The following is a 24646-nucleotide window of genomic DNA, read 5'->3' on the forward strand; positions in this document are numbered from 1 at the left end:
TTTTATTCATTTATTCTGTTTCATTTATTTAACTTACAAATTTTTTTACTTAAAAATTTTCAATATTTATTTATTTTTGGGAGGGGGAGAGAGAGAGGATACACAGAATCCGAAACCGCTCTAGGCTCTAAGCCTTCAGCACAGAGCCTGACACAGGGCTCAAGCCCACGAACCAGGAGAAGATCATGGCCTGAGCCGAAGTTGGATGCTTAACCAACTGAGCCTCCCAGGTCCCCCTTGACTTTCTTATTTTTTAATTTTGTCTTTTTGCTATTATTCTTTGAGAGACAGAGAATGAGTGGGGGAGGGGTGGGGAGAGAGCGTTCCAAGCAGGCTCCACCGTCAGCGCAGAGCCCAGTGCGGAGCTCGATCCCACGACCCTGGCATCATGACCTGAGCCAAAACCAAGAGTTGAATGCTCAACATTCTGAGCCACCCAGGTGCCCCGTTATTTAATTTCGTAACCAGAAATGATGTTGTGGGAAACACCTGACCCATCCCTACAGGACTCTACCCCACCACGTGCTTACCATGGTCATCTGTGAGGTCCATGTGGGGACGAAGAGGGACGTGTCCCTGCCCCCAGAGCTTAGAGTCTCGTCGGAGACTCCGGACACACAGATGCGATAATAGGACGGGTGAGCCTCTGTCTTGGCTCCCAGCTTCCTTCCTGGGCTTCCTCCGTCCATCCTCCTCCCTCAGCTCTGCGCCTCGCCATCCCCAGATATGCAGCCTCTGGCGGTGGTGGGCCAGCTGTGTTAGGAGGGTGAGGTCTGGCCCGGGCTGCAGGCGGGCAGGCGTGTTCCGTAGCCCAGCTGATGTGTCCAATGGGTAGGACCGTGTCTGGAGGGTCCTTCCTGCCTCTCTGTGCTCTCTTGTGTCCGTGGAGAAGTTAGGGTATTTAATTCCAGAAACGATAGCAGCCTCTCAGGCCCTTTGGCTCCGGCTCGAGCCCCCTCGACCTGTGCTTGGCCCATGGCTCGGAGCTCCCAGAAAGATCAGATCTGCCCCATGCGGGATTTGGCCGCGCCGGCATCTGCCCTGGAATCACCCCCACGTGTTTGGTGTCCTGATCGTGCTGCTCTTAGCATAAGTCCCATTGTGCATTGGCTTAGGTGGACAGTTTCGTACTTTAATCTGAGTGACAGGATCGCAGAGGTCGCTCTCTGTCGGTGGCGAAGGGGAGCCGATCTTCAGGGTGAAAGTCAGGCAGGACGGTGGAACCGTGTCTGTACCGTCCTGAGGCTTGCGTGTTTCATATAAAAAGTCAGCCGCAGACACAGCGTTTGATGAGGGTTCTAGGGCGGAAAGTTCACCACTGCTCACTCTGGAGGTAGGGGTCTCCTGGGATAAGGGGAGCTTTTTTGTAGGAAAAGAAAATAGACCTGGAAAAAACAAGCCCTTGTTTTTCCTTTTTGTAGCCACATTAATGCAAAAGCAAACAATGACCAGCCGACCACCAAAGCAGGATGTATGAATCTAGTTTGCCTGTGAAGGCACAATCCCTAGGATATAGGATATTTTGGTTAAAACAGACTTTTAGGATTTTATGGAGTTCACTCAAGGCCAAACCAGGAGCAATAAGATTTCTGATGGCAGCCCTGCCCTAGAGATTCCTAGTGCCCTACTTTTTGCTAAAAGATGTTTTGGGTTTCTGCACCAGCTGCACGGGACTTCTTCCCACTCCTTGGGGCTTATATCCCGAAATTTAAAAAGCTAACAATTGCATTTTCATGTAAATGTGCTTCCTGGGGGATTTTCATGAGTAAATGGGTATGATCAAGAAGTTATCACCTTATGATTTGAAGTTCTTTTAACTGAAAGTTTTGCTGCAACAGAACTTGAATTTTGTTTTCCTTAGTAATACTTGTTGCTAATTTGTTTTTGAAGCCAATTATGTTTCCAAACTCTTGATTGGAAGTCAAATTACACAGCAGTGTGGATCTTTGACAGTAAGAGCCACTTAACGTGTACGCTTAGCAGAGTTGCTCGAAGTTACGCAGTCTTGTCCCGATCTGCGAATTGCAGCATAATTTTATGAACGATTCCAGTAGTCCCTCATTTCTCTTAAATGTCCTCTTGCGTTTACATAATCACGTAACGCTGAGGTGATCTGATGCGGACCCTTGGGAGTGGGGATGTTTGGAAGATGATTTAGGAACGAACTTTGTCCAGAGGTGCAAATTCCCTGGGCAGTAATGTCATAGGGGCTGTGTCATAGCCCGATTTCAAAGTTGACTTGTGATGTCCAATGTCTCTCTCACTAACTGAAGTATTTGTGTATCTGCTCTTCTGTCCTCCTGTTTTTTGCTGTTTCTCTGCTTTAGAGATTCAGAATATTCAGAGAGCTTCTTTCTATGACAGTGTTTCTGGTCTTCATGAACCACCAGGTGAATGTATAAAGCCTGTAGGTCTTCCCGACAGAAGGGTTTTAAGCCCACAGGAAGAACTCGCGGGGGGCTGGCCGGGTGGGCCGGGCGGGCAGGGTAGCCATGGGCACGGGGCTGGTTTCTGGGTTTCTGTTTTTGTTTTGCTCATAGACCTGCATGAACCTTTCATTTCATGCTCATTTTTATTATACTTCAAGGCAGCTGTTTGAGTGCATAAACGATACAGTCGCTACCGCATACACATTGCTTCTGACTTTACGCATAGCACTTCCAGCACTGCATATTAAAAGGTGTGTCCCTACCTTTTCCAATAGTGCCGTTTTGATACACAGTCCACCCAGGGAATGCTGGGAACCAGTGTCTCTCCCTGGCCTCCAAACCACCTCTGCATTTGGGATTCCAGAAAGGGACCGTTTCTCTTCCTAAGCCACGAACTTGCAGAGAACAGATACTTACACATTTCTCCCTCGTGCTGTTCTCGTCATTATCCTTTTGTCTGGAACTTATGTATGTGTGTGGTTAGCTGGCTTTTCCTTTGGAACTAGAGACCGTGGACCATCCACAAGGCCCAACACAACGGACACCAAGACGGGGTGCGTGCTGGGCGGATGTGTACCTGGGACCCGAGACTGAGCTCCAAACTGCTGCGCCTTGTGGTCTGAACCCTCAGTCCCGGCTTCAGATACAGCCTAGCCATGGCTGGGGGCCCCCGAAAAGCCCAACCCGGAAAGAGTATCCTCAGCCTTGTAACCACGCGGTGAAATCCCTAGATAAGGTCAGATTCATTTCGCATGGTTTCCTCAGTGATTCCTGAAATGTGTTAATGCTGAGGTCTACATCCATCTCGAAAGTTTTTTAAACACTCAGTTCAAGGAGTGTGCTCATCTTCACCCAGGTCACAATCCCTGCCATCAGCACATCCGGTGAAGGAAGTGTGTGGGGGGTGCTGGCCACCGGGGTAAGGGCCAGACTGTGCCCAAGGTGGCTTCCGGAGCTGGAAGGCGCCCTCCACAGGGGAGTCCAGAGGAAGACGCTGTCTGAGACCGTGTCTCTTGGCCTCGGGGCGTCCTGCCTGAGTCGAGGACGTGGGGTGAGGGAGACAGAAGTAGGAGGTAGTTTTGAGCTAACAGGCTGAAACGTTAGTGCTTGATCTTTCGGACTTTGTCCCAATATCAAGGGCCCTCTTGAAATTCCTACACTCCCCACCCCCCCCCCCCCCCCCGCCCNCTCTTTGAGAGCAAGGATCGTGCCAGTCCACACACGGTCAGTAAGTTGTTGGGTGAGCAACTTAAGGGCGGGGGGAGTCTCCCCTCTCTGGCGGCGCAGATGCTGCTCTTACAGGACCTTCACAGTGTGTGGACCGGGCACATTTCTATGCCAGCAGAGCCACCCAGTGACCTCACGCTGGCGGGGAGCAAGCTCGTTCACCTCCCCGTGGTTGAGTTACTCGGCAGAACCTGGGGCCAGGGGTCTCCATCTCTACCTGTCCTCGCGGCGCCTTCGTTCATCTGCCGTGTTGAACTCTGGTCTTTGAAGCTGTGCGTGGTGTTTCTACAGCAAAATGTCTTTCTCCCCCAGATGCGTTATGGGTTCCAGCCCCAGGGAGGCTTTGAGTGAAAACATGGGGCTTTAGTGTTTTCGGTGATTTCTCAGAAGAACGGATGCAGGAGTTTCTAGGCGTCCACACTGTGCCAGCACGCAGTGTGCACCCTCTACGTGAGAGAGCACGGAGCTAGTGAGGACGTGCACACCCAAGTGCTCTGGAGTGTTAGCATGGAGCATGTGCAGGCTCTGGGGTCACAGGAGAGAGGCTGGGCTAGAGACAGGCTTCCAGAAGCATCAGAGGAGGAGCAGAATTTCCAGGCAGAACAGAGAGGTTGCACATGTTTCTCTGTGATCCAAGGGACGGTTCTCTTCCAGATCTGCCCTGACAGACCAGACTTTGTGAGATGTGCCCAGCGACGGGCCCACTAAGGGTCACTGTTACCTCACGGTTCTAGGCAGCGCGTTGGGACTCCCAGGGCGCGAATGCCGGGCTGTGTCTCTGCCGCAGGCAGCTGCGTGTCCCCGACCGCGACCCTGGCTCCGAGCCTGCTGTGTCTTTCTGAACCGCCGTGAGCACCAGGCAGCCACTGAGGCTCTGAAAGGCTGGGCTCCACAAGAGAAAGCATGAGAAGTGCACGGGGCAAGTTTTAACTGTCGCTAGAGGCCTCCCTACCCCCACCGACCCTGCTCCGTCCTGTCTTCCATAGCAGCCCCACTTGAACTCACCTGCGGCCTTTGGCCTAGACAGATTCACCCAGGGGAGGCTGGCCAGCGCTGCAGGAGGGCTTCGGGTCCATCACAGGCCTGTGGGGGTCTGTCTCCCTCCATCTTCTCAGAGCCACTGACTTCTTCCTCCTCATCACCTGGGGGGGGGGGGGGCTCTCAGCTTTTCCCGTAGCCACGCCTCCCACCGAGATGACGGTGTTCTGGGTTCAGAAACACTGGCTTTTGGTCCAGGAAGTTCCACTTAGAATCGAGCAGCATGATTGGTGGTTGGTAGTTGTGTCATCTCCTTTAGTGCTGTTTTAGGACCCGTGGGTCGGGGCGGACGCGGTTCATGTCCGGAGTTAAATTATGGAGGGAGGTATTCAGATATTCTTATCCTGTTGTCTTAATCTGGAATCTTTTTTTTTTTTTTAAGTTTATTGATTCTGAAAGAAAGTGAAAGCAGGGGAGGGGCAGAGAGAGAGGGAAGAAGAATCCCAAGGAGGTTCCACACTCCACACACAGTCCAGCGTGGGGTTCGGACCCACGAAGCATGAGATCATGACCTGAGCCCCAGTTCCCGGGAGGGGGAAGACCCTAGATCACATGCTCCGTGTCAACCTGTGGACTCCCTGGAACTTTACCATTCTAGAACTATGAACAGAATGGTTCCACCACCCAGTAGTGAAGCCAGCATCAGTGTATTGTTCACATGTACTGGGGATACATGGAGACACTGTTTGATATTAAACATTGTTCCTGGGAATTCGTAGCAGTTGAGTGTTGGTTTCCAAGTCCACGCTTAACTGTTGGTAACGTTTCAGTGCAGGTTAGAGTAGAATCGTCTTGATTTGTTTAAACGAGCGTTGGGAACGTGCCACATGCCTAGTATAAGGCCGGGTCCCGGAGGCCTTGTACCTGATAGAGTTCTTTTCTTTTTTTTTTTTTAAGTAATTTGTTTAATGTTTATTTATCTTTGAGAGAAACAGAGTGTGAATGTGGGAGGAGTAGAGAGAGACACACACACAGAAATTGAAGCCGACTCCAGAGTCCGAGCTGTCAGCACAGAGCCCAACACGGGCTTAGTTTAAAAAACTTTCGAAGGCCATCATAAGAGATATTTAAGATGATTATAAATTGCATTTCTGTGCTTTCCGATTCGAAGTGTGCCCTCGCAGACAATGGGGCTACGGGGCCCCCCTGACTTCTCACCGTCCACATACTTTTGTATGGACAAATACAATAAGCGTTTAAGCATCAGGGTAAAATACTTCAAATTCCTTTCAGGCTCGTGGGCCACCAGATACCATGAGATGCCCACCAGGGAGCCTGCCCTCCCCACGAGGCCACAGATCTCTGAGCGAGGCTCCACGAAGCCACAGATCTCTGAGCGAGGCTCCATGAGCCGTAATGGCCTCATTTCAGGGAGCTGAGGCGCTCCTCTCTGTATTTTCTGCCTTTCTCTGGTGCTTGCCTTTACCATTTCCAACAAGAACGTACGCTTTTTAAAATAGAGGTTTTTCTGGGCCTTGATTTGGAAGTGAAATCCTGTGTTCCTAGTGTGGCCCAGACCGTTGAATGAAGTTCCCCAATGTCCCTTGTCCCCCAAGAGGTCGTTTTGCTCAGTTAAAACCTAACTCTCAGTTTACATTTTTTAATTTAAAAAAGAAAACCGAAAGTCCAAAGCGTTAATGTTTTAAACATCTGAACATTTAGCTTAGCTTACCGTTACTGATGGCTAATTTGAAAACTGAGGTTCATGATGATTTTTGTTTTTAGTTTAAACAGCAGCCCCCGCTCAGGACTGTGTGCTTAGACACCAGCACGGCAGTGTGGGGTACGGCCACCCCTACAGGCCACTGAACGGCAAGACCAGCATGGCCATGTCCCCGCGAAGTACTCTCGGCACGCCTCCTCTGTTGTTTTGGGGTGGCCTGTCCTTGTGGGTAACTGGGTGTCACTGAGGGGTATATATTTTGTGTCAGGTACCATTTTCAGGCCAACATGGGGTTGTGGGGGGCGGCGAGGGGGGAGCAGAGGAAATCCTCTGAGCTGCTGGTCACGGGCCCAGTGACACCGGCAGCGGCTCTGAGGACCCTGCGCGTGTGCCACATGCTGGGGAGATGTGCCTGGGGTGCTCTGCACAGCAGGAGGAGACCCGGGATAGAGGAGGCGGTGTCTTGGGTTGTAGCCTAAGCGACCTGAAGCCTAGAGGAGCGACTGTCCCACTGAGCAGAGGCAGGGTAGGCACTGGGACCTAAGAAGAGGTAGTTAGGTGAAGAGCTGAGAATGTTTTTTGTTTTTTTTTAATGTTTTATTTATTTTTGAGAGAGACGAGCAGTGCAGGGCAGAGAGAGGGGGGAGCAGAGGATCCGAAGCAGGCTCCAGGTCCTGAGCTGTCAGCACAGAGCCTGACGCGGGGCTCGAACTCAGGAGATCATGACCTGAGCCACAGTCAGAGGCTTAACTGACCGACTGAGCCACCCAGGCCCCCGTGTTTGCTAGGATGGCTGGAAGAAGGCTTTCCAGGCAGACGGAAAAGGACAGGGATCTGAGGGCCTTGTGTCTCTGAGAAGATGTGCCTGGTCTGTAGTNGGGGCCATAGGCCTGGTCACTGAGCGCCAGAATGTTCTCCAGGCACCTCCTGCTTCTCTGAGGTTGGTCACGTCTACAGGAGAAGCAGCTGAAGTTGGAGCAGTCGGGTGAGTTGACCCAGGGGTCACACAGCTCGCCAGTGGCAGGCGTTTCTGACTCAGGCCTGAGTTCTGCCTCACCGGGCACACTCCTGGGTGGAAGGACCCGGATCGTGGCCCGCAGGCTGTGGGAGAAGTACAGGAACGGCGCTTGTTGAGTCGGGTCTTTCATTTCAGAAATACCCGTTAACCACCGCCCTGGGATTAACCATCGCCCTGGGACCAAGGGCTAACGCGGGCAGCACAGTGCGGGTGGGGAAGTAGCAGAGCGGGGCGGAGCCGCAGGAGTCACCGTGGAGTCTGGGTGAGCAGCAGGCGCCCACACTGGGCTGAGGAGCAGGACAGACGGAAGACACGGCGAGGTTTGGCTTGGCCAGTTTGGTGAGCGGCTGCTGTAAGGACAGTCGAGGCGACTCCTGGTCTCCGGGCTCCATAGCCGGCGGTCCCTTCTGCAGGGGAGGCAGAGGAGGAGTGACGGGGTAGGCGGCGTGGCCGAGAGCGTGCTCCACCTCCTCCCCTCCCGCTTCTGGCTGCTTCTCTCTCCTCTCCCCAGCGCGGCCCCAGGCCCTCATCCCGGAACAGCTCCCACGCCCACGTCTCTAGCGCAGACCGCAGTGTCCGGGGGCCCCGGAGTTGCAGGGTTTGGAGCCTGTCCCCCAGCTCACAGAAGCCCCTTCTCCCCCGCCCTCTAGGGGCGCCACCAGCCCCTCAGCTGCAGAAGCCACAGTCCCAGGACTGGTTCTTGACCCGTCTCTCTGCCATACTTCGCACGTCGGCTTGGTGGTCAGAGCAAGTGAGTTCTGCCACCGGAAGACATCTCGAGTCCCCCTTCTCACCCCCCACCCCCGTAATCACCAGTTCAGCTGCCACCTTTCTTCCCGCTCAGAGCCTGGATGGCACAGCGTCCCCTCTCTGCGGACCCCTCCCCACCCCCTACGCGCAGCCGCCGGTGGGGGCGCCCAAATCTCGCTGCCCAGAATGCTTCTTGGCCCGACCTTCTTTCACATCTGCTGCCCCCAGGCCTTCACCCGTGCTCTCCCCACTGCCTAGAACTGTCTGATCTCCACCAGCTCACTTACCCTTCAGGCGTAGAATAGAATTACTTCCAAGAGAGCTCTAAGCACCCATCTCCCTCGTAGCACCTTGCTCTTTCTTTGCAATGCTTTTCTCACTAGTGGTCACTGGAAATGTACTTAATGATTGCTTCATTTATATGTGTCCTGGCTGTGACGGGCCAGATGTCCTGCTCGGTATGAGGGATGCAGAGTTCACGAGAACGAGTGGAAGGCAGAGGAGAAACGGTTTTGGTGACTGGTGCCAGGTACTCCCATGAAGCTAGTTCCAGTCACAGAGGAGGCCCCCCCAGGGCGAGAATATGCCCTGAGAAAAGCAGGCGGAGCAGCATAGCCTCCGTTCGGAGATCGCCTTGTTCTGAGAGGGTTTCCAAGGTGACTTGACTTTGGGCCCCCGCGCATGCCATGGCACTCAAGACGAGAAGAGGGGTCAGCAGCGGGACCAGAGTAGCCGTAGAGGTGGTGTACAGAGAGGCCAGGGGTGGAGAGCGCTATCAGATGCCGCCATGATGGCCCACAGGCAGGTGTACCAAGGTCAAGGTCAGGTAGACACCGCTGCGATTGACCTGTTATTGCCTGGGTGGGAGGTTAGTGGAAAGCATGAGGTGTGGCAAGCGTGAACTCCTGTAGGAAGAAGCCTGGCTCTGAGGAAACAGGTGGGTGGCCACGACGGGGTCAAAGGAAGTTCACGGCCGGTTCCGTGGCGTGTGCCGGGCTGGGTGCTGTTTTCTGCTGGAATGAGTGAGGAGGGACAGGTTGGAGGTACAGGAAGAGAGGTGGATGGATTGTGGACAGACTTCGGGGCACAGGCGGGCATGGCTTTGACCCCAGCCTTCGAGTGTGGTGGCTCTGCTTTGCAGAGGTGCGTGGGCTGCAGGTGAATCTGACCTTGTCTGGCCTTTGCCAGCTGCAGTTTAAGGTCTGCATGGCAGGAACCTTCCCTCCTGGGTCACGGTGTCCTGTTCCGTAAAAGCCTTACTGGAGGCAGAGACCCGAGTGAGCTCTTGGTCACAAAGCCCTTCCCCCACCACCGGGGCTGGGGAGCAATCTGCAGAACAGAGGGGCTGCCAGGAGCGAAAGGGTGTTAGAGGGGACGGCTCGGCGGGTGTTGTCCACGCTCTTGAGACATTCCAGAAACGTGTTTCGCCTATTTAACAGTCCCTTTAAACGAGAGCATTTTATGTGCCAGATGTGCTGGTGGCCACGCTATGCTCGGAGGGGTCAGGGCCCCGTGGGTGCTGGTGCCTGTCAGCTGCAGCCGCCAGAGCAAACCTTCTAGAAGTTTCACCATCGCTGCCCTCAGCTGAGGCACAGCTTCTTGTTCGGCTCCTTCCTGCTCTGCCTTCTCCTCCCTTTTCAAAAGCACACTTGTGCCTGGAGGACGGAGCCGGCGCCCGCTCGCCCCCGACACCTAGGTTGACGTAGTCTAGCCATCCACTTGAGTGATTGTCCATGAGAATCCGATGGCTGAGAAGACAGGACTCTGGTCCCTGATCCCTGGGTGCCACCACTCACAGATGGGCTCCGAGCCGGGTACCTGTTCGTGAGCCGCTTCCTAGTAGGCGTGTCACAGCACCGGCTTGTGTATCAATAATGCCAGCAGCGAGCTCGCATTTCCCAAGCGGCGGTGGATGTGACGGGCAAGATGTCCCACGGATGGCGCGTCCCTGACACCAGCGCCGCGGGAGGCACCTGCTGGGACGTGGTATGGGGCTGTCCGGGCACCAGTGCCCTGCCATGGGGGTGTGTGGCTGTTAGTTCCACGGCTTGTGCGGTGTCTAAGTCCGCTGACTGCCTTACCTCTACGGCATCTCCTCACCCGTCCCCACAACGCTTGTGCTGCTGCACTATCACTGTGTCTCTTCTCGGCCCGTGAGACGCTGCGCCTCGGCTCACGGCCCTCTTCTTCCTTCTCCTCCCCAGTGGACCGCATTGTGGGTCTGGACCAAGTTACAGGCATGACGGAGACCGCGTTTGGCTCTGCGTACAAAACCAAGAAGGGCATGTTCCGTACCGTGGGGCAGCTCTACAAGGAGTCCCTCACCAAGCTGATGGCGACCCTCCGAAACACCAACCCCAACTTCGTCCGCTGCATCATCCCGAATCACGAGAAGCGGGTGCGTGCTGGGCGGAACGGGGGCTGGGCTTCAGAATCGGCCTGGGGCAGGGCGGGAGTGTGAAAGCCTCATCTGCTTGACTTCAGGCTGGGAAACTGGACCCGCATCTGGTGCTGGACCAGCTCCGCTGCAACGGCGTCCTGGAGGGGATCCGCATCTGTCGCCAGGGCTTCCCCAACCGGATCGTTTTCCAGGAGTTCAGACAGAGGTACGGCTACACCTTTTCCCAGAAAGTACTGCGGCTGCTCTTGACTTGCTTCAAGACTGCGAGGTCATGAGAAGCATTTCCCGGATTCCTGTGTAGTTTCGGTCTTATTTTCGAAAACGCAGGAGAGGGATAATCCGTTATTGTTGTTACTACTGCCCAAGAATACCCAGTGCCTTCTCTAGAGAGGTGACGGCCAGCAGGTGCCAGGGGAGCTCAGAAGGCTAGTTCTGGCCGCGCGAGAGAAATGTCCGAGGCTGGGGACTGGCCGTGCACTCATGTGCACAGCTCTACCTAAGACTTACACGTAATTCCTTTTCAGCTGTTTTTTTAGAATATATGAGTAAGGGGGCGCCTGGGTGGCTCAGTCATTTGAGCATCTGACTTCAGCTCAGGTCATGATCTCACAGTTGTGGGTTCAAGCCCTGCATCAGGCTCCATACTCACATCTGGGAGCCTGGAACCTGCTTCAGATTCTGTGTCTCCCTCTCTCTCTCCCCCTCCCCCACTCGCACTCTCAAAAATAAACATTAAAAAAAATAGAATAAATTAATGAGTAAAGTTTGTTCCTTTAGGAAAAGTTGGAAATACAAGAGAATTAAAAAAAGTAAATAAAAATACCCGGAAATGACTCTTGAAAACATTTTGGCATATTTCTTTCCATCTTCTTTCAATGACTGTACCTGCATAGGCGTGTTTATGTGCAAACGTATATGGATTTTTTCCACCAGGTACACTCATGTATACTTACAGTTGTTTTACTAATGATACAGGGTAGGGAATAGGATAGATTAGAAAAGGATTACAGACAACAAAAGGCAGAACAGTAGGAGTGGATGCACTCGAAATGAATGAAGACATGAGGAACTGTTAAATTGTGTATTTCTGTCGTTTGCTTTTTCCTTTTCTCCTGGAAGTCAGATTTTCGATGATGGCGGCCTTGGCTGTCCCATATCCGACAAGTCTGTGGGTCAGAGAAGGGCCTCTCTGCCACCATCCCAGAGGGAATCCAGCTGAGAAAGTATCCTAACCTTTATGGGTTTGGGGGAGACCTTTCTGTGGCCCCAGCTATATGATAAACACTGGGTAGAATTTTACTTTTTGTTGATGGGAGAAGGAAGTCTCATAACGGGGACCCGGAAGACAAAGCTGACTGAGGTGGCCAGGATTTGTCCTTTAATATAACCAACGTCTTTTTGGTGAAATGCACTCTTATTGCAGTGTAACCTGCATAAGGTGCACAGATCTTCAATGTGCAGCCCAGTGAGCATGTGTCCCCCCAGACCAGGGCTCTGTTGAAGGTCACCCTGGTCCTTGCTAAGCAGGGGCCCCTGGGTATTGCCCTTGCAGCCTTCTCTGTTACATAATAAATGCCTACAAGTCACACGCAAGGAGCCAGAATCGTCTTGCATTTAGGCCTGAGGACACTTGAGGGGACTTCAAGTGCTTTTACTTTTCTCTGGTGCAACTTCTTAAACCTAGTGTTTAAAAGACTTTTTCAAACACTGTGCTTTTACTTTTCTCTGGTGCAACTTTTTAAACCTAGTGTTCGTCCTTGGAGGATTAACCTCGTGTTCAGTTTGCCTCCTGACTTAAGAAACAGGAGGCGGATCTGCAGAAAATCTCAAATTACCTCCTGGTCCTTTTTTTACTGTTACTTTGACATGATTATCTAGCACAATCTGGCCTCTTAGAGAAACAGAACTCAAAGTTTCTTTTTTTTTTTTTAAATATTTTTTATTTATTTCTAGGAGAGAGAGAGACAGCGTGAGCAGGGGAGGGTCAGAGAGAGAGGGNTGGGAGTGGGGTGGGGTAAGCAGAGAGAGAGGGAGACAGAATCCGAAGCCGGCTCCGGGCTCCCAGCTGTCAGCACAGATTCTGATGTGGGGCTCGAACTCAGGAGCCGTGAGATCGTGGCCTGAGCCAAAGTTGGAAGCTCAACCAACAGAGCCCCCCAGGCGCCCCGGAACTCACAGTTAGTAGGTAGACATTTCCACAGATGTTTACAGAAGATTCTCGGGCTGTTCTTGTTACAGATACGAGATCCTGACTCCGAATGCTATTCCCAAGGGTTTCATGGACGGCAAACAGGCTTGTGAGCGAATGGTGAGCTCCCCTCGACCTGTCTGGTTTGCAGACTATCGAGAAGGCTGTCCTGCAACAGGATGTAAGCGGACTCTTCCCCTTTCAGATCCGGGCTTTAGAACTGGACCCAAACTTGTACAGGATCGGACAGAGCAAGATATTCTTCAGAGCGGGCGTTCTGGCGCACTTGGAGGAAGAAAGAGATTTAAAAATCACCGACATCATCATCTTCTTCCAGGCCGTTTGCAGAGGTTACCTGGCCAGAAAGTAAGTGGGTAATCACAACCCTGACGCTCGCTGGGCACGGGCGTGTGCTGCACGTGCAGGGTCCCCATCCCGTGGGAGCCGTGTTCCAGCGTCCGGGTGTGCAGGTGAACGAACGGTCCGCCTGAGGGCACGGCAGCCACGAGGAAACAGGGCCCAGACAGAACAAAGGGCTTCGGAGTCTTGCTTGGCCCATAGGTTCTCAGCGAAGGTTCCTCTGAGGCTGTGACGGCTCCAGGACAGGAAGGTGGTGGTCCAGCTGGGGGGCAGCTGGGGGGCCAGCTTTCTGGGAGGAGCAGCTCTGGGGGGTGGGCCGGAGCCCGGCGAGTGCAGGGAGCCGGGCAGCCGACGCAGGAGCAACGCAGAGGGCTAAGCCCAAGGCCCCGGGTCCTGAGGGCCGTGCAGCTGCTGAGGCGGGACAGGCTGGGGCCAGAGAGCAGTCGCGTGAGCCGGGGTGGGAGACCGGCCCGTGGTGCTGACAGAGACAGACTGGGTGCTGGATCCAAGGTCCAGGCGGAGGGGCGTAGGACTGGTACAGAGCTGGATACAGCGACAGCGTTTCCTGTGCCGCCTCCTGCGGATCCCGGTGCCGGGATGGGGTGGAGCCTTCGGCCCACCGCCCGGCGCTCCCAGCCGGGCAGGAGAGCGGCCCCGGACGACGCATTGTGCTGCCCTGACACCGTCACGGGGACTTCGGCTGAGTGAGGTGCGAGCGGGTCCCGCAAGTCTTTGCCCACTCATAAAAGTGTTCACCGATCCTGAGTAAGGCCTGGGAAGTCGAGGAAGAATGCAGGCAGCATCAGTGACTCAGCCAGCCAGCCGTGCGCAAGAGGGGAGAAAGGCTGGGTTTTCCTGTGTCACTGCCGACAGCATCATCCTTCAGCAAACACCGCTGTCACCGTTCACGCCAATGCACAGGACGCTGGAGGGAACGGGAGGGGCTACAGGCGGGTGCCTTCCTCACACCTGCCAGAAGCCAAATCTAAACCTTCCTCCCTGAAATCCGGACCCTGCACACTCATCCTCAAGATCCGTCATCAGAAACAAACATCTTCTCTCTAAATTTTCTGTAAAGTTTATTCGTTTTTTGAAAGAAAAAGAGAGAGACACCAAGCACGAGTAGAGGAAGATCAGAGAGAGAGGGAAGCAGAGTCTGAAGCAGGTTCCAGGCCCTGAGCCATCAGCACAGAGCCCGACGTGGGCCTCGAACCCACGAATCATGAGATCATGACCTGAGCCGAAGTCAGACCCTTAACCGACTGAGCCCCCCAGGCGACTGAGATCTCCTCTTAAGGACTGACAGTTAACACGTGCGTGTGACCGCCACATAGGGCAACGTGCCCGTCATCTGCAGCATCACAATTAGGGCTTCCAAAGAGCCAACTAGAACTTGGAAAGATGCAGAGCAGCATGTTTGGGTCAAGAAGGTAGACGTGTGCACGGAAGCCCGTGAGCAGGTGGCTGGAGCGCCCTGGGGGCGAGGAAACACGGGGCTGTGGCACATTGGCCTCCTGACACGGAAGCTGGACGACGTGCTTCAGATGCGTGGCCCGGCACCCCCGGCAGGGAGAGCAGCGCACTCGCAGGCAGGCGGGTTCAGCAGAAGGCAGGGGTGGGCGGTGGAAGCCAGCTGCCTCGTTCAGACAGAGTGGCGAGTTCTTGACTTGTTCTGACCGTTTTCTCCCAAAGGCCACGGGGCCATCAGGCCAACAGTCCTCCGTAAGGAGGCTGAGGGATTTCTGAGGCATTCTTGAAGGAGACTGCAGGAAGGGAAGGCAGGTGCCGCTCTGCGGTGCTAAAACCCGTGTTTAAAACTGTTGTTTTTATAGCAGAAACTATTAAAATCAAGGCTTGGCCACGCTTGTTCGGCTGGTAGGAATACGAAGGAAGAAGCCTTGGTGGGAGCGAGGCTAGGCAGGCGGAAAGCCATGGCAAGTTGGCGAAACGGAGTCCCGGGGCTCCTGCAAGGCGGTGGGAGNCTCCGGAGCTGCCACCTTCCGGTCTCAAGGCCGTCCTGCCTGATTCCAGGGGATGCTGGTCGATGCTAGAGAGAACAAATACTTTTAGATTTTTCTTACCGTCTTTTCCATCTCCTTCAAGTGCATCTCTTGCCCAGGAGAACTCTGGAGCCGGTCTTGTAAAGAGCTGGGGAAAGGATGCCAGAGGAGGAGTCACATGTCTAGGGGCCCCCTGTGGCTCATTTGTTCACCCGGCACACGTATTTTGAGGGGCCTTGACACGTGGCTCCCTGGGTTGGATGCTGGGGCACACGGGTGTAGCTGGGCCATGCTCCCGGCTCCTCTGGTCGGCAAGGGGGCCATTCCAGCTTTGGGGGGGCAGGACAAGGCTGTGGCTGCCGGGTCAGAAGGAAAGGTCATGGTCAGGTGCACCGGCAAGGGGAGTGTGAGGCACTGGGAGTCGCGGTGTCCTCCCCGCCCGGGAGAGGAGGGGGTGTCCTCCGGCCGGGCACACGGTGAGGGAGGCGCTCAGGGCAGCGTTGCTGAGGAAAGCGGCCGGCGGCCCTCAGAACATGTTTTCCCTGCACACTAACCGGCCTCCGTGTGGCTCAGGGCCTTCGCCAAGAAGCAGCAGCAGCTGAGCGCCCTCAAGGTCCTGCAGCGGAACTGCGCTGCCTACCTGAAGCTCCGGCACTGGCAGTGGTGGCGCGTCTTCACCAAGGTGGGCTCGGGGGGCAGGGCCTGGCAGGTGGGGCGGGGGTCGGCCTNGGGAGGTCCCGGTCCCAGGCACAGGCTGATGTGCGACTTTTCCCTCCCAGGTGAAGCCTCTCCTACAGGTGACGCGCCAGGAGGAGGAGCTTCAGGCCAAGGACGAGGAGCTGCTGAAGGTGAAGGAGAAGCAGACGAAGGTGGAGGGCGAGCTGGAGGAGATGGAGCGCAAGCACCAGCAGGTGCGCCCGGCGCCCTGGGTTCACGTAAACGGCAGTCCGCCACCCCGCACGCGGTTTCGCCTCGGCCTCTCTCGGGCATGCAGGTGTCCCGTTTGCCACCAGGCACGCGGTCCTGACCCCTGCTTCCCGTGGGATTCCTGCAGGGCCCCCTTCCCGGGACGGCTCACGAGGGTCTCGAAAGTCAGGATGAGACTGCGCAAGGCCACCTGGGTCCTGGGTCGCGTCCTTCCCTGGGGGGGAAGCGTGTGTGGACCACGGTCACACAGCTGTAGGGTGCAGGGCCCGAGAGGTTAACAACGAAGCTCAGGAGTGTCCCTGATCCCAGACGTTTGATTGACGTTTTCCCCCTGCCTCTATCGGTCACATTAACAGAAGAACGGGAGGCCCTAAAGTAGCGTGAGTTTCACAAGTGTTACTCAGGACAACCCGAGTCAATAGAAAGCAGTGGAAACGTTTGCGTTCAGCTTGATATGCCGTAAACAACATATGAAAGTTTTGCCAGTGACGTCCCATAATTTTAAGCCTCCGTGTGGATGTTGACGGGCCTGGCGTGTGTGGGGGGGTGGGGGGCAGGGGCTGCACTGACGCCGGTTGTGACTGCAGCTCCTGGAAGAGAAGAACATCCTGGCGGAGCAGCTGCAGGCAGAGACCGAGCTGTTCGCCGAAGCAGAGGAGATGAGGGCGAGGCTGGCCGCCAAGAAGCAGGAGCTGGAGGAGATCCTCCATGACTTGGAGTCCAGGGTGGAAGAGGAGGAGGAAAGAAACCAAATCCTCCAGAACGAAAAGAAAAAGATGCAAGCGCACATTCAGGTACCTGGGATCGCCTCCCGTTACCCCCCCATTCTGGGCGTTCCAGGCGGACCTGCGGAATGAGGAGGTAGAGGCTGTGCGTTTGCACTGTGTCCGCCTAGCAGCGGGGTCCACATCCCAGATCCTGCCCTCAAGGGATGACCAGCAGCGGGGGCGCCTGGGGGCCTCAATCGGTGAAGCGTCCGACTCTTGATCTGAGCTCAGGTTGTGATCTCCTGGTTTATGAGATCGAGCCCCGCATCTGGCTCTGCACCAACAGTATGGAGGTCTGCGGGGTATTCTCTCTCTCCCTCTCTCCCTGCCTCCCCCTGCTTGCGTTCGCTCGCTCTCTCTTTCTCTGTCTCTCAAACTTAAAAACTTAAAAAGCTGTCTAGCACTAGAAGCACACGCGTAATGGATTCTGGTGGAGCACACGCCTGCCTGAGGTACTATCTCCCGGTGTGCACAGTGATGCAGACTAGGAACGTCGCAGGGCCTGGGACACTTCGTAGGGGCCCATTTGTCCTTCGTGTTGTCACTAACAACTGCACTGCTCGCTGCAGTCACTAGACAGGCATCTGTCACGAGAAGGGCTCGGCTCCAACACGGGGTGGCCAGGAATCACAGTAAAGCCCTCATCCCCTCCGGGCCACCATCATAGGGACACACAGCCTGTCCCTCCTGTGGCGCTAACACCCCTCAGACGGGGCGAACTCTGCCCACGGCCCCGGACACTCCTCCCCTTCCCCTCCTCGCCCCCCCCACCTAGCCTCCCGAGCGTGTTCTCGAGGGTCACGTTGTCCGTGTCTCTGCTTCGTGAGTCCAGCACCAGGCTTGCATCCAGGTCTCTTGGATTTTTTCTACCTCCCCCCAACCCCCGAGCTTACCTTGGCAAAGCTCACACAGGTCAGAAGATCTCACGTTATTTCCTGGGCAAAGACCGCGTGCCGTAATTTTCCGGACACTTTTCTGTCCTTCAAGGCACTCAGCTTTCTGGCACCTCGCGGTGGGTTAGCCGAATGTCACGAGGCCCGTAAAACGTGCTGCCCCAGCACTTGTGGTCCCGGGACTGTATTCGAAGCCGAAGTCGATGCAGGCCGCTCACTCTCCAGCAGTCAGGATGGGTAAGCCGCGCCAGTGCCACGCACTGGCAAGTAAAAAGAGGTTTACTGCCCTGAGGATCCCTAGTGCGCTAGCAAGGAGCGTGTGCGGTAAGATCGACGTAAAAATAACATTCCTGCGAATTTATGTGCTTGATTTTATATGGGACCAGACAGACACCCAGAGTTTCCACCAGCAGAAGTGCACTCTCCTTGGGGACGTTATTCTCCACAGTTGGGACTTCCTCTTTAAGAAAATGCACTCATTTGAGAAACAACGGGTATTTGTGCGGGGGAAGGGCACAGTGTCCCTCCCCGCCAGCTTCCCCATCCCTGCTTTCTTATGGGGCGGTTGTAACCCCCTCGTGTGAAATGCCTGTGTTTCTGGAGTGTGTTTCAATGACCAAATCTGTCCCAGCAGAGTCGAGTCTGTGGTATTTTGCTTGTTCAGCATTTTCTATCCTCACATTCTCTGCTAGATTCTTTCGGAACTTCTCAGGGTTTGGACGCTGTTCTCTGAACTTCTCTCGTTTTGTGACATGAAAGTTCATCCAGACACATTCTAGAAATACTGATGTGATAGGTTTGTGGTAGTTGTTTCTCTCTTTTTCCTCCACCCGAGAGAATCTTATCCAGAGGTCAGAATACCAGAGCTCCTAGGGTCCCCACACGGCCCCTGGGAAAACTCCACCTCGTCGGCCCTTCTCTGTTCTTGTTTGACCTGTGAGGCTTTGAGGGACTTCTGATCTGTAACCTTTTTCAACCAAAACAACTGGTGCTGTTTCTGGTTTGATTTTAAGATGAATTTGCTAATTACAAGATCAGTAAATGATCATTGTAGAAAATCTGGGGAACACGGCACCTCTAGTCTCCGTCCCTCCCTTCACCCGTCACCACTCTATTCTCAGCTTGCCTGTTTCTACGCAGATACACCCGGATTCACGTAGTAGTTGAAATGACACCGAACGTACTGCTCCGTCCACTGCTTTTGTGGATTTAGTAGCGTGCGGTGCAGGGATGCACCTGACCAAAACCAGACCGTGGGAAAGAAACTGTATGGCACATGACCTGTTTTGTTTCAAAAACAAACAAATGGCAAGGGAGGGAAGCAGAGATACACGGGAGCCTGGAGAGGAAGGGCGTCTCTCGAGGGTCAGGGGTCACAGTCGGTGAACCTTACTCGGATTCCAATTCGAACAGACAAATGGATCTTTTTTTTTTAAGTTTAATTTGAGAGAGAGGCTCCCAAGCAGGGCCCACACTGTCAGCACAGAGCCCAACGTGGGGCTCAATCCCACGAACTGTGAGATCATGACCTGAGCCGAGATCAAGAGTCTGGCACTTAACAGACTGAGCCGCCCAGGCACCCCAAAATGTATTTTTCAGCAGTTTTATACTTTTAGAGACCTAGCCCGAGGGCTCCACAGTAAGACGTGGGGTGTGGGGTTTGCTGCGGGATGACCTGAGGGCCAAGGGGGAGCGTGGAGGGGAGAGGAGAGCAGGCGGCAGGGAGTCCCACGCCTGTCAGAGCCGGGCCGACGGGGCATCCTACAGGCTCCTTCTGCTGCGTGTCTGACGTTTTCCACGATAAAGCGTACATCTCTTGCAAGGGATTCATTCCTGAATCAGCCATGGTAGATCTCGTGAGCACCGTTCACGGACGTGCCCGGACAGCCCCGCTCCGTGACGTACACGCATGTTCATACCGCGAGGCCGGGGAGGACACAGGAGTGTGTTTCACCTCAGGAAACTGCCCACGCGACAGTTCCCNCTCGCAGATACGAATTTTAGTTCCAGTGTCCTTCCCCTTCGCAAACACTCCTGCTACTCAGGCACAGCCCCCGTTCCTCGATACCATAAATAATGTTTCTGCGAACGTCGCGTCTGGCTGTGTGCTGAGACGGCTGGCGTGAAGGGAATGCTCCTTGTCCGCTCGCTGTCCGCGGCCACCCAGGCTTCCGGGGGCTTCAGCTGTGGTGGGGCAGGTGTCTGCTGCTGTTCACCGCGCCTTGCGCTTGTGAGAACACCCCTCCCGTTTGGAAAACGAAAAATCGGTGGTTTACTTCCCCGCGTGCCCGTCTGAGGAGGGGCGCGTGGTGGGGTCTCTTAGGGGAGGGGGGGCCACTGACAGCGCTCTGCCCCCCAAGGACCTGGAGGAGCAGCTGGATGAGGAGGAGGGGGCCCGCCAGAAACTACAGCTGGAGAAGGTGACGGCGGAGGCGAAGATCAAGAAGATGGAGGAGGAAACCCTGCTTCTCGAGGACCAAAACTCCAAACTTATCAAAGTAAGAGACCACTTCTGAGTTGGTTTTAGGGCCGCCCGGCTGGCCCAGCGGGAAGAGCCTGAGACTCTTGATCTCAGCATCACGAGGTCAAGCCCCATGTTGGGCGTGGAGTCTCCCTAAAAAGTGGGTTTTAGAAAATGGGAAATCTGTACATTGACAGACTCACCGAGAGGGACTTCCATCAGGAAATCTCGAGAATTCAGGTGCATTTACTTCTCCATTCCAGGCTTGACTTCTACAGATTTCTAAAGATAGAAACTGTTCAACATTTTAAGTCATGGGACCGAATAGCCTTTTAACACTTCAGATGTTTCACACGCACATTTCGTGTGCATCTGTCCCCCCTCAGTGACCAGGTCCCGTCCTTGTACGCACGGCTTCGCTCCACACCGGCTGCGGGACTCTGGAGCGGGGGCTGGGCCTGCTTGGGGGGGGTGCCTACGCAAGTGAACCTCCCATCCCTCGGGAGCGATTGGAGCCGCTGGGGGACGCGGTGCCGCAGGCCCGTTTCCTGAGGACACCAGACCCCGCACGTGGTTTTGGGTGTGTCCGCTGAAGCGGCGACTCTCTCTGCTCAGGAAAAGAAACTCCTGGAGGATCGCATCGCGGAGTGCTCCTCTCAGCTGGCTGAGGAGGAGGAAAAGGCCAAAAACTTGACCAAAATCAGGAATAAGCAAGAAGTGATGATCTCGGATTTAGAAGGTCAGTGTTTGGGGTCAGAGAAACGTAGGACTGGGCCCGTGAGCATTGAGATTTTACTTAAATCAGAACACGCAGTAACGGAAAACGGGCATGTCGTTTACTAATCAGTATGGGTTTATTTAAATTAGGCATATTTTGAGTTATTTGCTGCCTCGTCTCCAGGTATTTGTGGTGGGGTGATGCTAACCTAACCTTTCATTTTGTGAAGTTAGATCCCAGCGGGGCTCAAAGTTTGAGTCGTAGAGGCCAGTGGACTGTGTGTTTAATCTGACAGCTGCATGAGGGCATGTGGGGTTCCTGTCACAAAGGGACCGATCGCTACTGCCACGGGAAGTGTTGGGGACCGAGAAGCCACTGAGGGGAGCCGCGTGGTGCTGAGGCGGCTAAAGCTGAGTTGGGAAATCCCAGACGTTTACAGAGGGGGCCCTGGCTTTCTGCTCCGGAAACCGGGTCGGAGGGTGGAAGCCGTGAGAGGCGTCTACACGTGTGCAGTGTTGTCAGCTCGACCCTGTGTCTGCGTTAGAGCAGCGCGCGGCTCTCGACGCCCAGCCGTCACGTGTCCCTGCAGCGCCTGTGGGGCCCTGACCCCTCGGTCCCAGCGCGCTGCTTTCATGGCGGGGAGAAGACGAGAGGCTTTTTCAAAACCTGTTTCGGGTTTTGTTGTCTTGCTGTTGCTTAGCCCAGACGGGAGAGCATGCCGGCGGGAGACACTTTCATAAACCGTTTTTGCCGGTGTGTGGCTCTTGCGCTTGGGGAGGGCACAGGGCACACGTGCCTGCTGGTTCTCGGCCGCCTGGTCGGCCCCCAGTGCCCAGTCCCCTCCTGCCCACTCTGTCCTCTGCCTCAGCGCTCGGGACTCCCGGTGAAGGGGGACGGGGCTCGGGGCATAGTGCTCTCGCCTCTGCTGAGCCCTGCTGCAAACCTGGGCCTGGCGACGGCTGGGGGCTCCCTTCCCATGAAGTGACACCCTTGGAATCCACCCAGCGTCTTCCTTAAAATCCCATCAGCCCACTGCCTGCTCTCGCCTGGGCTTGAGCTCCGGCGGCTTCCGGACGGGGAGCTGCAGGCACGGCAGCGTCACGGCTGTGTCCGCTCTTCAGTGAAGACGCGTGTCTTCAGCTTCTGTCCGTTTATCTTTTAAATTCATTCATGCGGCCTGTCACTCGTCACTTAACGAGCGCCTTGGCCTTGCCTTTCAGAACGCTTAAAGAAGGAAGAAAAGACCCGTCAGGAGCTGGAAAAGGCCAAGAGAAAACTCGACGGAGAGACGACCGACCTGCAGGATCAGATCGCAGAGCTGCAGGCCCAGATCGACGAGCTCAAGGCCCAGCTGGCCAAGAAGGAGGAGGAGCTGCAGGGCGCGCTGGCCAGGTCCGCCCCCCGCACGCCGCCCCGTGGCCGTGACTGCGGGCCGTGCGCCCTGTAGAGCGGCCGGGCCTGGGCGCAGACGGCGAGCCCGGGACAGGGATGCGTAGTCTCCATGCGGGTGTGGCGGGAGAGCCCGAAGGGGCCTGGGGCCCACCGGCTGTGTCAGGGCGCCAACCTGCGCTCACGCCTAACGGTCACTAGTCACCAAGTCCCTGGAGACCCCCCGGGAGAGGTCCCGTTAGCACCCCAAACGTCTGCTCTCTGTGCGCTAGAGGACAGTGCCGCCGCGTGTGTTAGAAGCAAGCAGCAGAGGGGACACCTCTTTCCAGAAGTGACTCCCCACCAGGGGTGCCCGGCTGACTCAGTCGGTTGAGCATCACACTTCTGATCATGCTCTTAGGGTTCGTGAGTCCGAGCCCCGCATCAGGCTCTGTGCTGACAGCGTGGAGCCTGCTTGGGGTTCTCTCTCTCTTCCCCTCCTCTCTCGTCCTCACTCTCAAAATAAACAAACATTAAAAAAAGAAGAAAAATGAACGCCCCCTCACTCATGGCATGATTTGCTCTTAAGCCCGAAACCATTTTAGAATGGAAATCACACGTGCTAAATATATTTACACCTAACGTTTCTTTCTAAAGAAGAGCGGTTCGGTTTACGTGGTCCGAGAGCTTAAAGTTTAATTTACAATTTATCATAAGTGAGTAAATCTCGTAACAGTATTTTCTCCTGCCCCCTGGCACGGTTGGTCTCACTCTGGCCAGACGCTCTGCTTTTTCTCTTAGAGGCAAAGGCTGGAGTTCGGGTTCCCGTCCCTCACCCCGATGTCCCAGCTCCTCCAGCCAGAAAGCGTGCCGACCCCGAGCTAACTAGGCACGGCGGGCGGGCGGGCGGTGGGTCTCCTGCCGAGTCCCAGGACCGTCCTCGGATCTGCCGCTTCGCCGTAGGCCGGCCTGAGCGGCGTCCTCATTGTGACGTTTTACTCGAGCAAATTTTTTCATATTCTGATCATTAAAATGAGCTTGTCTGTCCATTTAATGGAGGCTGCAGCGCTCTGGACAGGGGCCGGCGCCGGGCCGGTTGTGGAGCTGCTGGTCCGGGCTCCGGGGCCTCCAGGTCACCGCCCCCGTGCCGCCTCCCCCTGCCCCAGCCCCGGGCGGAGGGACGTGTGGCTGGGGTCTGGGGGAGGGGGGCCACCGGACAGTGGGCGCTGGCTGAGCACTTCTCGTGCCGCGTTGTGACAGGGGCGACGACGAGACGCTGCACAAGAACAACGCGCTCAAGGCGGTGCGCGAGCTGCAAGCCCAGATCGCCGAGCTTCAGGAGGACTTCGAGTCCGAGAAGGCTTCGCGGAACAAGGCAGAGAAGCAGAAGCGGGACCTGAGTGAGGAGCTGGAGGCTCTGAAGACGGAGCTGGAGGACACGCTGGACACCACGGCGGCGCAGCAGGAGCTTCGGTGAGCCGCGGGCGGGCACGCGCACACACACGCACGCGCGCACACATCCACAAACGCACGCGCTGCTCCAGGGCGCCATCGCTCTGAGGTGGCAGTTAAGGCAAGGCCTGGAACGAAACCGAAGGGCGGAAGGGGAGTTGCCTGTGAAGACGGGTGTGGTCAGGGAGGGAGGGAAGGACCCCGCGTGTGCTCACCCGGGGGGCGTGGACCTGGACAGAGGGACGTCCCCGGGTCTGCAGAGAAGGCCGCTCTGAGGGTGAGGTGACTGTCAGGTAGTGGGGGTCGGGGGGGGCTCAGGACGGAGAGGGGGGGAGGGNCGGGCGGCTCCGTCAGTTAAACGTCCAACTCTGGCTCAGCCCGTGATGTCCCAGTCCTGAGTTCAGCCCTCGCATCGGGCTCTGTGCCGTCCTAACGGCCCAAGCCTAGAGCCGCTTCAGATTCTGTGTCTCCCTCTCTCTGCCCCTCCCCCTCTTTCTCTCGCTCGCTCTCTCAAAAGTAAACATTAAAAAAAAAATCTTTTTTTAATCTGGAAACCAGTGACCTAGACCTGTTGAAACCTCAGTCCTCAGCTGATCTTTTGACTACAATAGAAAAAAAAGGCTCCAATCATTTCTTCCATTCAGTTCTTTTTTTTTTTTTTTAAATGTTTTATTTATTTCTAGGAGAGAGAGAGAGAGACAGCGTGAGCAGGGGAGGGTCAGAGAGAGAGGGAGTCACAGACTGAAACAGGCTCCAGGCTCTGAGCTGGCTGTCAGCACAGAGCCCGACGCAGGGCTCGAACCCATGAACCGCGAGATCATGACCTAAGCGAAAGTCGGACGCTTAACCGACTAAGCCACCCAGGCGCCCCTCTTCCATTCAGTTCTTGCAAAATAAATCCGTACGTGTGCACACTTACTAAAACCACGGACAGGCTCTGATGTAGTGCTCGCGGGTGCTGTCCTGTGACAACTGATTGCCCGCAG

At 55.4% G+C, this 24646-nt stretch overlaps 1 protein-coding gene across 4 annotated transcripts in view; it reads left to right on the forward strand.

The window, feature by feature from the left end:
- The window catches only part of MYH10 (myosin heavy chain 10), a 121568-nt gene that overhangs the window by 75567 nt on the left and 21355 nt on the right, over window positions 1-24646 (forward strand). For 2 of the 4 annotated variants that reach the window (XM_077746906.1, XM_077746907.1), the window contains 12 exons: window positions 2328-2390; window positions 10330-10523; window positions 10610-10731; window positions 12765-12834; window positions 12920-13080; window positions 15648-15756; window positions 15854-15985; window positions 16589-16795; window positions 20022-20159; window positions 20738-20861; window positions 22061-22232; window positions 23469-23681. In XM_077746906.1, coding sequence (XP_077603032.1) covers window positions 2328-2390; window positions 10330-10523; window positions 10610-10731; window positions 12765-12834; window positions 12920-13080; window positions 15648-15756; window positions 15854-15985; window positions 16589-16795; window positions 20022-20159; window positions 20738-20861; window positions 22061-22232; window positions 23469-23681 — 1705 coding nt within the window. The remainder of the gene's footprint in view (window positions 1-2327; window positions 2391-10329; window positions 10524-10609; window positions 10732-12764; window positions 12835-12919; window positions 13081-15647; window positions 15757-15853; window positions 15986-16588; window positions 16796-20021; window positions 20160-20737; window positions 20862-22060; window positions 22233-23468; window positions 23682-24646) is intronic. The other 2 variants (XM_077746908.1, XM_077746909.1) reach the window with 1 other exon arrangement.

The sequence above is a fragment of the Crocuta crocuta genome, unplaced genomic scaffold, assembly GCF_008692635.1.
Source record: "Crocuta crocuta isolate KB4526 unplaced genomic scaffold, BGI_CrCroc_1.0 scaffold139, whole genome shotgun sequence".
Taxonomy (NCBI): domain Eukaryota; kingdom Metazoa; phylum Chordata; class Mammalia; order Carnivora; family Hyaenidae; genus Crocuta; species Crocuta crocuta.